General features: G+C 43.4%; 1 protein-coding gene across 1 annotated transcript in view; it reads left to right on the top strand.

Moving 5' to 3' along the window:
• TTN (titin) overlaps positions 1-12,604 on the top strand; it is a 285,365-nt gene that overhangs the window by 32,843 nt on the left and 239,918 nt on the right. The window contains exons 27-38 of the mRNA XM_081002634.1: positions 64-1,754; positions 1,876-2,157; positions 3,166-3,432; positions 4,519-4,791; positions 5,481-5,744; positions 5,848-6,108; positions 6,928-7,188; positions 8,280-8,543; positions 9,904-10,164; positions 10,288-10,548; positions 11,132-11,392; positions 12,203-12,344. Coding sequence (XP_080858760.1) covers positions 64-1,754; positions 1,876-2,157; positions 3,166-3,432; positions 4,519-4,791; positions 5,481-5,744; positions 5,848-6,108; positions 6,928-7,188; positions 8,280-8,543; positions 9,904-10,164; positions 10,288-10,548; positions 11,132-11,392; positions 12,203-12,344 — 4,488 coding nt within the window. The remainder of the gene's footprint in view (positions 1-63; positions 1,755-1,875; positions 2,158-3,165; positions 3,433-4,518; positions 4,792-5,480; positions 5,745-5,847; positions 6,109-6,927; positions 7,189-8,279; positions 8,544-9,903; positions 10,165-10,287; positions 10,549-11,131; positions 11,393-12,202; positions 12,345-12,604) is intronic.

Genomic DNA, 12,604 nt, shown 5'->3' on the forward strand with positions numbered 1-12,604 from the left:
AAAAAACAATTGCATTGAAGTGACCGAAGAGCAAATGTTTACTTTTGACACTCTGTGTTTCAGAATTGAAGGAACAAAAGGAGAAGCTGCCCTGAAAATTGAGCGCACTGTGAGACATGACGCTGCATGGTATACTGCGACAGCCATCAACAAAGCTGGACGTGACACTACACGGTGTAAAGTGAATGTTGAAGTTGAGCTCACTGAACCCGAACCAGAGAGGAGATTAATCATTCCCAAGGGGACTTATAAAGCAAAAGAGATTGCAGCACCAGAACTAGAACCTCTCCACTTGCGTTATGGTCAAGAGCAGTGGGAGGAAGGTGACCTTTACGACAAAGAAAAACAACAGAAGCCGTTTTTCAAGAAGAAGCTCACTTCCTTAAGGCTGAAGCGCTTTGGGCCAGCCCATTTTGAGTGCAGACTCACGCCGATTGGTGACCCAACCATGGTGGTGGAGTGGCTGCACGACGGCAAGCCCTTGGAGGCAGCCAACAGGCTTAGAATGATTAATGAATTTGGATATTGCAGCCTTGACTATGACGTATCCTATCCCAGAGACAGTGGAGTGATCACCTGCAGAGCCACAAACAAATATGGCACTGATCACACATCGGCGACACTCATTGTTAAGGACGAGAAGAGCCTTGTTGAAGAATCCCAACTGCCAGAAGGCAGGATGGGGCTGCAACGCATTGAAGAACTCGAGAGAATGGCCCATGAGGGCGCTCTTCATGGAGTTACAGAAGATCAGAAAGTCAAACAGAAGCCAGAAATAGTCTTGTTTCCTGAACCAGCAAGAGTTCTTGAGGGTGAAATAGCACGGTTCCGCTGCCGGGTGACTGGTTATCCGCAGCCCAAAGTCAACTGGTACCTCAATGGCCAACTCATTCGTAAAAGCAAGAGGTTTAGACTCCGTTACGATGGGATCTATTACTTGGATATTGTGGACTGCAAATCCTACGATACAGGTGAAGTAAAAGTAGCTGCTGAAAACCCCGAAGGTGCAACAGAACACAAGGTGAAACTTGAGATTCAGCAGCGGGAAGATTTCAGATCCGTTCTTCGCCGAGCACCTGAGCCTAAGCACGAAGCTCCAGCAACGGAGCCTGGCAAACTTTTGTTTGAAGTTCAAAAGGTCGACAAGCCCGTTGAGAAAACTACCAAGGAGGTGGTGACTCTGAAGAAGGCTGAAAAAGTGAGCCACGAAAAAGTGTCTGAAGAATCTGAAGAACTCCGCAGTAAATTCAAGCGTAGAACCGAGGAGGGCTATTTTGAAGCAATCACCGCTGTGGAGCTCAAATCTCGCAAGAAGGACGAGTCCTATGAAGAGCTGCTTAAAAAGACAAAGGACGAACTTCTTCACTGGACCAAAGAGTTAACCGAGGAAGAGAAGAAAGCCCTGTTGGAAGAAGGCAAAGTCACTATTCCAACCATCAAGCCAGAGAAGGTTCAACTCAGTCCCAGCATGGAGGCTCCCAAAATATTTGAACGCATCCAAAGCCAGACAGTTGGCCAAGGGAGTGATGCTCATTTCCGCGTCCGTGTGGTAGGCAAACCAGACCCAGAGTGCCAGTGGTTCAAAAACGGTGTGCAGATTGAGAGGTCAGATCGCATCTATTGGTTCTGGCCGGAAGATAATGTTTGTGAGCTGGTCATCCGAGATGTAACAGCAGAGGACTCTGCCAGCATCATGGTGAAAGCCGTTAACATAGCTGGTGAAACCTCAAGTCATGCTTTCTTGTTAGTACAAGGTAATATCCCTTTTCAAAAGGGGGCCTCTTGCCCCCTTTCCAAAATGTTGTCTTCTTTTTACGCTCAAATCAGATAATATTCATTCTCATCTTTTGGCTTCTCTTTTTATTTTCTTTGCAGCCAAGCAGCATATCACATTCACACAGACTTTACAAGATGTCACTGCTAAGGAGAAAGATTCGATGGCGACCTTTGAGTGTGAAACCTCCGAGCCTTTCGTTAAAGTGCAGTGGTACAAAAATGGTCTGGAGATTTCTTATGGAGACAAATACAGAACGCACTCTGACAGGAAGGCTCACTTCCTTTCAGTGCTAATGATTGATAAGTCCGATGAAGACGATTACAGCTGTGCCCTGGTGGAAGACGAGTCTGTAAAGACAACAGCCAAACTAATTGTTGAAGGTGAGGGCAAAGGTTACTCTAAAGGTAAAGGGACCCCTGACCATTAGGTCCAGTCATGACCGACTCTGGAGTTGCGGCGTTCATCTCGCTTTATTGGCCGAGGGAGCCGGCGTACAGCTTCCGGGTCATGTGGCCAGCATGACTAAGCTGCTTCTGGCGAACCAGAGCAGCGCACGGAAACGCCGTTTACCTTTCCGCCGGAGCGGTACCTATTTATCTACTTGCACTTTGATGTGCTTTCAAACTGCTAGGTTGGCAGGAGCAGGGACTGAGCAATGGGAGCTCACCCCATCACGGGGATTTGAACCGCTGACCTTCTGATCGGCAAGTCCTAGGCTCTGTGGTTTAACCCACAGCGCCACCCGCATCCCTAAAGGTTACTCTAGTACAACGTAATTTCTGTCTCAGTCACTCTTTATTACTATAGAAATATGGGTGGTGCTGTGTAATGAGTGGCTCTTAGTGCAGGCTTCTCAGACCATAGATTTCCCCTGTGGCCAGCTCAAACAACTGGTCTGATCAGCTGCACATTCTGCATAACTAATGAGCACTGAGCCCAAGTGCCTGATTCTTTAAGTCTTGGAAGGTTTGCAGCAACAAAGTGAACCCAAATCAAAATGAGTGCTTGGGCAATCATGTAACCATTCTGATGCCCAACCCTAGTCACTTTTAAAATAGCCAGCCTTGCACTATTCAATTGGCCCATGGTTAAAAACAAACAACCCTATTTTCAGGCTAGATGGGGCTGATGGGAGTTTGGTGTCCAACATCATCTGTGGGAGGGGCTTCAGATTCTCCATCTTTGTATTTAAATCATTGGCGCATGGGCATGGCCCTAGATTAGCATAGAATGTACAAACATAAGAAGAGCTTGCTGGATCAGTCCACATTTTGAAAATATGGAAGTATTTTGAATTGGGCATTCTTTTTAATTCTGTTGCTAAGAGACATTATGGAACGTTCGTAAGTAATAAAATCACTTACCGAGATGTTTGCATCTGAATGCAGGTGCTGTTATTGAGTTTATTAAAGAACTGGAAGACATTGAAGTCCCAGAAACCTTCTCGGGGGAACTGGAATGCGAGCTTTCGCCTGAAGATGTCGAAGGAAAATGGTATCATAATGAGGTGGAGCTCAAACCGAGTAATAAGTATCTGATAACCTCACGCCGAGGTCGCCAAATCCTCACCATTAAAGATGTTGCTAAAGAAGATCAAGGAGAATACAGCTTTGTGGCAGATGGGAAAAAGACCTCCTGTAAACTGAAGATGAAGCGTAAGTTGTTCTGCCTTCTAAATACTTGAGAGCAGGAGTGGGAAACCTCCACCCCCCCAGCCCAAAGACCATATCCTATCATGAGTAGCCTTCCATCATGCTAGTGGTGGGTGGAGCTGGAAGCAGAGGCCAGAAGTGCAGATGGGTGGAACCACAAGTCTAGCTCTTGTCTTTGTGTAGTTGGTAACATTCCCATTCAACAATGCAGTATTCCAATGGTGTGGTGTGGGGTGTGTGTGTGTGTGTGTGTGTGTGTGCAGACACGCATTATTATTACTATTATTATTATTATTATTTCATTTCTATACTACTTTATATTTTTAAGGAAAAAAACTCAAAGAGGTTTGCATCCTACATTAAAACATCAAATAAATCAATCCAGAACAAAACATGACAGAAGAAAGTCAGCTATAAAGTATACATTCAAAGCAGCATACTTAACAGGAAAGTAAAATATTATCTTGAAGATTGCAAAATAAAACATTACAAAGAAGGTCAACTATAGAATGCATATTTAACGCAGCAAATTTAACAAAAAAATCTTAGAACATTTTGAAAGAAAACATTACTAAAGGAAGTCAAATATCAAATGCACATTTAAAACAGCACAATTAGCAAGAAAATAAAACATTATCATAACCATGGAACTGCTGCTGTTGCTGCCAGTCTTGTCAATGATGGTTCATGGCAGGCAGTGTCTGTGGAAGTTCAGGCTAAGTGACCTGGGTCTGCACTAAGACAACCAAGATGGTCTCTGGCATCTTCAGCAGCTTCAGCTTTTGTAGCTGGAGTCAGTCCGGGCTCTGCCCACCCTGGCCATGTGGGAAAAGGTCTGTAAAGCAGGGAGCAGGTCCCCCAGGACTTGCAACCAAGATGTCCTCACACAGCTCTCTGTCCAAGCAATCAAGAGACATTTTCAGAGTTCAAGGATACATTCCTGCCAGTCAAAGGCAACTGAGGAGCACCCAGAGCAGGGCTACTGACAGGTGCAGCCTGGTTAGGGGAGAAAGGTTCCCCATCCCTATTTTATTGAAGCTCCTGATCATTGTTTAATAACTTCTTGCTTCTCTTTCCCATTCCATACAGCACGGCCTGTCGCTGTCCTTCAAGGTCTTGCTGACCAGAAAGTCTGCGAGGGCGACATTGTGCAGCTTGAAGTGAAACTCTCCCAAGAAAACGTTGAAGGTGTCTGGATGAAGGATGGTGTCGAGATTCAACCAAGCGACCGTGTCCACATTGTAGTAGATAAGCAGTCACATATGTTGCTGGTGGAAGATGTCACAAAGGAAGACAGCGGAGCATACTCCTTCAACATCCCTAGCCTGCTCCTCTCAACCACTGGCCGTGTCACAGTCTATAGTAAGTGCCTATGTTTCGGAAGTCGTATAACAAAATGCAAGTCATAACTGTCTTGCGAAATTTGCTGCGCTAATTGTGGGGAGGACAGCCATCCTATGTAGCTTTAACAAAAGGATGACAAATGAGCTGCATGTTATGACAACTATGTGGAACCTGCATGTACAGAATGGAACCTATATGTATACAAGCAGTATATCTCTGCCATCACCACAATAACCGGGGATAGCTATATGGGAACCTAGGGCACTGCCTTATATTGAATCAGACCATGGTCCATCTAGCTCAGTCCAGGGTTTCCCAAACTTGGATCTCCAGCTGTTTTGGGACTACAGTTCCCATAATCCCTGACCACTGGTCCTGCTAGCTAGGGATGATGGGATTTGTAGTCCCAAAACAGCTTTAGAAAACCCTGGTCTACACTGATTGGCAGTGGCTCTCCAGGGTTTTAGAGAGGGTTCTCTCCCAGCACTACCAAGAATTGCTAGTGATTGAACCTGGAGACCTTCTGCATGCCATCTGTAAAGCCTCCTGGGACATTTGGACACCTGATGCTTCAGATAATTACACTGGGAGGAGGATCTTGGTTCCATCCATTTTTGTACGTTTCTCACATTCTTATATGCTTAAGTTAAAAGCACCAGAATCCATGTATTGATCTTTCCATGTAATCTCTTATCTGCAATTTGCAGGTGTGGAAATTATTATACCACTAAAAGATGTCCATGCTATTGAGGGTACAAGAGCCATCCTTGAAAGCAAAATTTCAGTCCCTGATGTGTCTTCATCCAAGTGGTACCTAAACGATGAGCAAATAAAACCTGATGACCGTGTCCAAGCTGTCTCCAAAGGCACAAAGCAGAGGCTAGTGATTACCAGGACACATGCGTCAGATGAAGGACACTGTAAACTGGCAGTAGGCAAAGTTGAAACCAGCTGCAATCTCACAATTGAAGGTAAGTATTCCTCAGATATGCAGGCTTTATTAAAATACATATTCTGATCGTGCAACAAGTAACAACTTGATTCTACTAAGTTGCCTTTTTTTTTAAACAACAGAAATTCAGATTATTAAAGGTCTTCACGATATCACCTGCACCGAAACTCAGAATGTAACCTTTGAAGTTGAGTTGTCCCACGCAGGGATTGATGTTGTGTGGCATTTTAAGGACCAAGAGCTCAAAGCTGGGCCCAAGTATAAGATCGAAGCACATGGCACAATCTATAAACTGACAGTAGTAAACATGATGAAAGACGATGAAGGAGAGTATACATTTTATGCTGGAGAAAAGAAGACATCTGGGACACTGGTTGTAGCAGGTTAGTTATTTATAAAGCACTTGACTTTTTCTTGAAGGTCAAATGCCCTGCTGTTTATATTTGTTAGTTCAGTTCATACTTAAGTCCATGAGACCTGCCAAACAAACAAACAAACAAACCATGGTGAATGATAGTTGGAGGAAAGTGGACATTCCTAAGAAGAGGAATTCCTTTCCAACTCCTAGTCTGGGAGTAGTTGCATTATAATCCATTTTGTCTCCATGGAAACATGGGGGAGGAGAGTATCCAGGTCAACACGGTCTATGGATCCAAGAGATCAATACAGCAATGATGGTGATGATGACGGTTTAATTAATTAAGTATACCTCCGCTCATGTGACTGGGTTGCCCCAGTCACTTGGGGGGGGGGGGCTTTCAACAAAATATAAAGGGATAATACAAAATACGCAGCCTTAAAAGCTTCCTGAAACAGGGCTGCCTTCAGATGTCTACCAAAGTTCAGATAATTTTTTAACTCTTTGACATCTGAAGGGTGGACATTCCACCAGGTGGGTGCAACTACTGAGAAGGTCCTCTGTTTTTCAGTTTTTCTCTGGGACCACCACTTAATGTGGCCTATAGGAATGTCACTTACAGGAACATACAAATGTGCAATGCTTCAGAGTGCTATGGAGCACATCACCCTCCTAAGGTTATCTACGTCGCCCTCACCCTGGTTATGGTAGCAGCAGTTGCCTGTCTGCATAGATAGCAGCAGCTACTGCACCAGGAACACTATCAACATAGACTATTAGTGTAGTCAGCAGGCATCTAATCAGAGGGACAACAAATACAAGCTTGTCCTTTATTTCCCCACAGGTGGCGCCATTTCAAAGCCCCTCACTGATCTAACTGTGGCCGAATCCCAGAAAGCTGTTTTTGAATGTGAAGTAGCCAATCCAGACTCTGAGGGCCAGTGGCTGAAGGATGGGAAACCACTTTCAATGACTGATCGCTGCAAAAGTGAATCCGATGGTTTGAAGAGGAGACTTAATATCCCAATCAGCAAAGTAGATGATGTTGGCGAATATACCTATCAAGTGGCCTCTTCAAAAACATCTGCTAAGCTGAAAGTTGAAAGTGAGTAATCAGTGGGGAAAGTTTGTCTCCATTCCACACTGGACAAGTGGAAAAAAAATCTCCTAAAATGGATATTCTGGTTAATAATTTTGTAAAATATATTTGGGGGGGGGGGAATGGACTGTAAGAACTCTATGGAATCTGCTTGTCTGAACTTAACAGTATATTTCAGCTATGCAATACTCTTACATTTTTATTACAAAATACCTGAGAGTTGTGTAAACTGGGAACTCCAGTTATGCGATGAGCCAACACTCCAGCACAATATAGCTTCAGTCCTGAGAGGTTCAGCAGAAAGGGGGTGCAGGGCCTTCCTCTCACTGGCACCCACCTTAACACCATTTTTAGAGGGGTTTCTCAGGATAGGACTATCTTGACTGGGGAGAGTGCCTTCCATCAGCTTTAGCTGGTGGCCCAGCTGTGCCCCTATCTGGACAGGGATAGCCTAACGTGTGCTGTCTATGCTCTGGTAACCTCTAGGTTAGATTACTGCAACGTGTTATTTGTGGGGCTGCCTCTGAAGATGGCTCAGAAACTTCATCTGGTGCAGAATTCAGCAGCCAGGTTTGAGCGTATTACACCGATCCTGAACTGCCTGCAGTGGCTGCCAATTAGTTTCTGGACCCAAATTAAAGTCCTGGTTTTCATCTATAAAGCCTTAAATGGATCAGGACTGCAATACCTCAAAGACTGCCTCTCTTCATATGAACCAAGCCAGACCCTGTGGTCATCATCTGAGGCCCTTTTTCATGTGCCTCCTCTGTGATAGGTCTAGAGGATGGCAACATAAGAACAGGCCTTTTTGGGGGTGGCTCCCCACTTGTGGAATGCTCTCCCCAGGGAGGCTCACCTGGTGCCTTTGTTACATATTTGTAGGCACCAGGCAAAAACATTCCTCTTCTACCAGGCCTATGGGTAATTAAACAATCTATGACCTTTTAAACTGGGGGTTTGTTACTATGGTGTTTTTGTTTTTTATATATTGTAAACCCCCCTGTGATCCTTGGATGAAGGGTGGTATAGAAATTTAATACATAATAATAATATCTACCTGTATAACGTCAACAATTTGATTTGCTCTTTTCAAACAGCTGTCAAAATCAAGAAGACGCTGAAGAACCTGACTGTAACAGAAACACAAGATGCAGTTTTTTCAGTGGAACTTACTCATCCTGATGTGAAAGGAGCTCAGTGGATCAAGAATGGTGTTGAGCTGCATTCTGGTGACAAATATGAGATCAAGGTGGAAGGGACAACCCACACACTGAAAGTCAAGAAATGCGCTGTAACTGATGAGTCCGTCTACAGCTTTAAACTGGGAAGGATAGGAGCCAATGCACGACTCCATGTTGAAAGTAAGTCAGCCTCTACACAATAAATAGGCTGGGAAGAATTAAAGCAAGTTGAATGATAGTATCATAAAGTATCATAAAGAATCATGATATAGTATCATTCCCCACACTGTCAACACTCATTTGCTCTGTCCTATTATCATTTCTAGTAAAAGATTTTGGGATGTATTTTTAAGCGCTACAAACATTTTTTTTTAAAAAAATGGGGGGGACTGTGAACAGAGATGATGGCAGGAAGGATGCATGCATTAATAATAATAATAATAATAATAATAATAATAATAATAATAATGTATTACTTATACACCGCACATCTGGCTAGGCCTCCCCAGCCCCTCTGGGTGACTCCCAACACAATTTTAAAAACACGATAAAACATCAAACACTAAAATTTCCCTAAACAGGGCTGCCTTCAGATGTTTTATAAAAGTCAGGTAGTTGTTTATTTCCTTGACATCTGATGGGAGGGCATCTGGGCTGTTTTAAGCATATGTGACACTGGGGTGCAAAGATCGACCCGCCTGCCCCGGGTTGCCCAGTCCCAGGTGCACAGGAGGGTGGAGCTGGCCATCCACCTCAGCATCTTGCTGGCTTGGTCACCCCCCAAACTCGCAGCACGCAAGAGCCCACCGCGGTGCTCCGACCGATGGGCAAGCTCTTCCCTGGACTCAACTCTCAGGCCCTGGACTCTCGGCCTGCTGTCCCTGAGATCCCGTTGCCCAGGTGCACCGCACCCCTAGTGCCTATGGTTAAGACAGCCCTGGAGGGCATTCCACAGGGTGGGTGCCACTACCGAGAAGGCCCTCTGCCTGGCTCCCTGTAACCTCACTTCTCGCAGGGAGGGAGACACCAGAAGGCCCTTGGAGATGGACCTCAGTGTCTGGGCTGAACATGGGGGAGAGGCCGTTTAGGGCTTTAAAGGTCAGCACCAACACTTTAAATTGTGCTTGGAAACATACTGGGAGCCCAAAACATTTATTTATTTCAATTGTATACCACCTTTATCTTCCAAAGATCTCAAGCTGTGTGGTGTACATGGTTCTGCTCCTCCACGTTTCAGCCTCACAACAACCCTGTGGGATTGGTTAGGCTAAGAGATGGTGACTGGCCCAAGGTCACCCAGTGAGCTTCGTGGCTGAGGGAGGATTCAAACCCTGCTCTCTCAGTTCCTAGTCCAACCCTCTTAATTATTATACCACACTGGCTTTCATTATGGGCAGTGCTGCCTCTTTTATTCCATGCTACATTCAACTCGGGGAAACAAAAACTTCTGGCAGTTTCCAGTTCTGAAGCCAATTGTCTTACAGTGGTTTTAACTGAAGCCAAGCGTTTAACTAAATTGTTGGTTACTTCTTCCCTAAAGCTGTCAAGATAATCAAGAAGCCCAAGGATGTGACTGCTCTGGAGAATGCCGTTGTTTCATTTGAAGTGAGTGTGTCCCATGACACCGTCCCAGTCAAATGGTTCCACAAGAACATCGAGCTGAAGCCCAGCGACAAATACCGACTAAGCTCCCAGAGGAAAGTCCACAAGCTGACTTTGCAAAATATATCTCCCGCTGACGCTGGAGAATACACAGCAGTAGTAGGACAACTTGAGTGCAAAGCAAAACTCTTTGTAGAAAGTGAGTTAAAACAAATCTATCATTAGAATCAAGCTCCATTATCAAATATCAGACTGAAAGTACCTCACGATATGTTATAAAAGACAATCTAATTGTGTGTTTTGTCAATATTATTTTCTATAGCTGTGCACATAACAAAGACCATGAAAAATATTGAGGTTGCCGAGACCAAAACTGCCTCTTTTGAGTGCGAGGTGTCTCATTTCAATGTGCCCGCTGTGTGGCTGAAAAATGGAGTAGAAATTGAAATGAGCGAGAAGTTTAAAATAGTGGTTCAGGGAAAGCTTCATCAACTCAACATCATGAACACCAGCAGTGAGGATTCTGCCGAATACACCTTTGTCTGCGGAAATGACAAAGTCAGCGCAACCCTGACAGTGAAGCGTAAGTTTAAAATGGACATGAACACAGAATGCTTGCCTGAAGTGAAGTTAACATTGCACAGCCTCTTATTCTCAGTCTTTGTACATTTAGGGGGTTAAAAGTTTAGCCGGCCTACTTTCATGGGATTCACTGAATCTATGTGGTGCCAATGTATCCATTGACTTAATTACATCATGGTGATGTCAGATGATTGACAGGCAGCAAGCCCTTTCCACAAGTCTAAGTGGTCAACAGGAGGGGGGGGGACCTCAGAATCCAGACCAGCAGCTGGATCCTGTCCACAACCCCTGACTTAGCCCCTCAATTTCCAAACTTTTTTGTTCTAGAAAATTGCAATATGTTTTCTCTTCTTTGCGAAGTTCATTGATTCGTGTTTCAAAAACATGCATATGAAATCAATCCGAGTTGGGTTTTTTAGATTTTGCTGGTTTTAATATATATGTTATTTATTTTATTTTATTTTATTTATTTTTGTTGTGGGAAGTGACTTTGAGTTTACTTTTTGTAAGAAAAGCAACTGATAAGTTTGATGATGATGATGACAATGATGAAATATTTTCCCTTTTATTTCCTTTAAAACCAGCTATCTTGATAACATCCATGCTGAAGGACATCAACGCAGAAGAGAAAGATACAATAACCTTTGAAGTGACTGTTAATTATGAAGGCATTACATACAAATGGTTGAAGAATGGTGTGGAAATAAAATCCACGGACCGGTGCCAGATTAGAACTAAGAAACTTACACATTCACTTTCGATAAGAAATGTGCATTTTGGAGATGCTGCGGAATACAGTTTTGTTGCTGGGAAAGCTGCTTCATCTGCAACTTTATATGTGGAAGGTATTAAGTTTTCTTCCATCCATTTTAGCTCTTTAGCACTAAATTGAAGCAAACATCAATCCCGAGCAGTGTGGATGAGCCGTTACAGTGGCATGCCAATAACAGATCCACTACTGAACTGGTTTGGATAATCCTGAACCGACATGTGACCTAACCTTTTTGGAATGCATGTAGCCCCTTCACTCCTTCCTTTGCATGAGCTGCAGTTATACCAGGAAGCCTCTAATTAAGCAGAGTTTCTTTTTTTGAAATGATATTAAAGAAACTTCATGCCATAGTTTAATACCCTGGTTTGTTCCAAAGGTGGTAGTCATAGCTTCCCAGTTTGGACAAACCAGAAAACTGTGGTTAATTGAAGTGAAGGAGCTATATGCACATGCTAAAGACTCATTCATATCTCAGCTTATTAATAAATGAACTTTTTGCCTATGCTCACCAAGCTATGACTGTCCAAATGTGGCTGAAATTGGTAATGTCAGCCAAAAGATACGACAGGCTGAACTGGTTAAGTGACTTAAGAAATGCTTAAAGAAACCCATTTTCTTTAATCTTACTGCTATGTCTTAATTGTTTTATTTTGTTGAAATTACTCTACCTGCTTCTTATTTTGTTTCTTGTTATTTTAATTTCAATACAAAACGTTTTGCCGTGCTTTGTAAATGTGCATATAACAAACAGGGAATTGTTGTCAGCTAATTATTGTTGAGCTCTGATGTGGAAAGGAGGAGTATAAATTAAGCAATTATTAATCGTCTGGGACTATAAAGTGGCTCATAATGACAATATCCCTCATGGATTGTTTTTTCCTAGCTCGCCACATTGAGTTTAGAAAGCACATCAAAGACATAAAAGTTGTGGAGAAGAAAAAAGCTGTTTTTGAATGTGAGATCTCAGAACCTGACATTTCTGTTCAGTGGATGAAAGATGGACAGGAGCTACAGCTTGAAGACAGGTAATTTGTGTTGTTGTTGTTGTTTTAAAAAATCAATATAAAGAAAAGTTGAAGTTTTGACCTGAGAGCTGCTGCTGCTGCTGCTGCTGCTTGTGACAAGCATACAGGACATGGATGGTGAATTCAAATGTTACTTGGCAACACTGGCTAGTCATTGTACTAGTCATCAACTCTGCCATATGACAACTTTCAGACACAACAGAACTCATTGGGCTAGAGGGAAAGCTTTGAGGGAAGAGCATGACCTTCTGAATCAAACA

Source organism: Podarcis pityusensis (assembly GCF_964106645.2).
Source record: "Podarcis pityusensis genome assembly, chromosome: 1".
Taxonomy (NCBI): Eukaryota; Metazoa; Chordata; class Lepidosauria; order Squamata; family Lacertidae; genus Podarcis; species Podarcis pityusensis.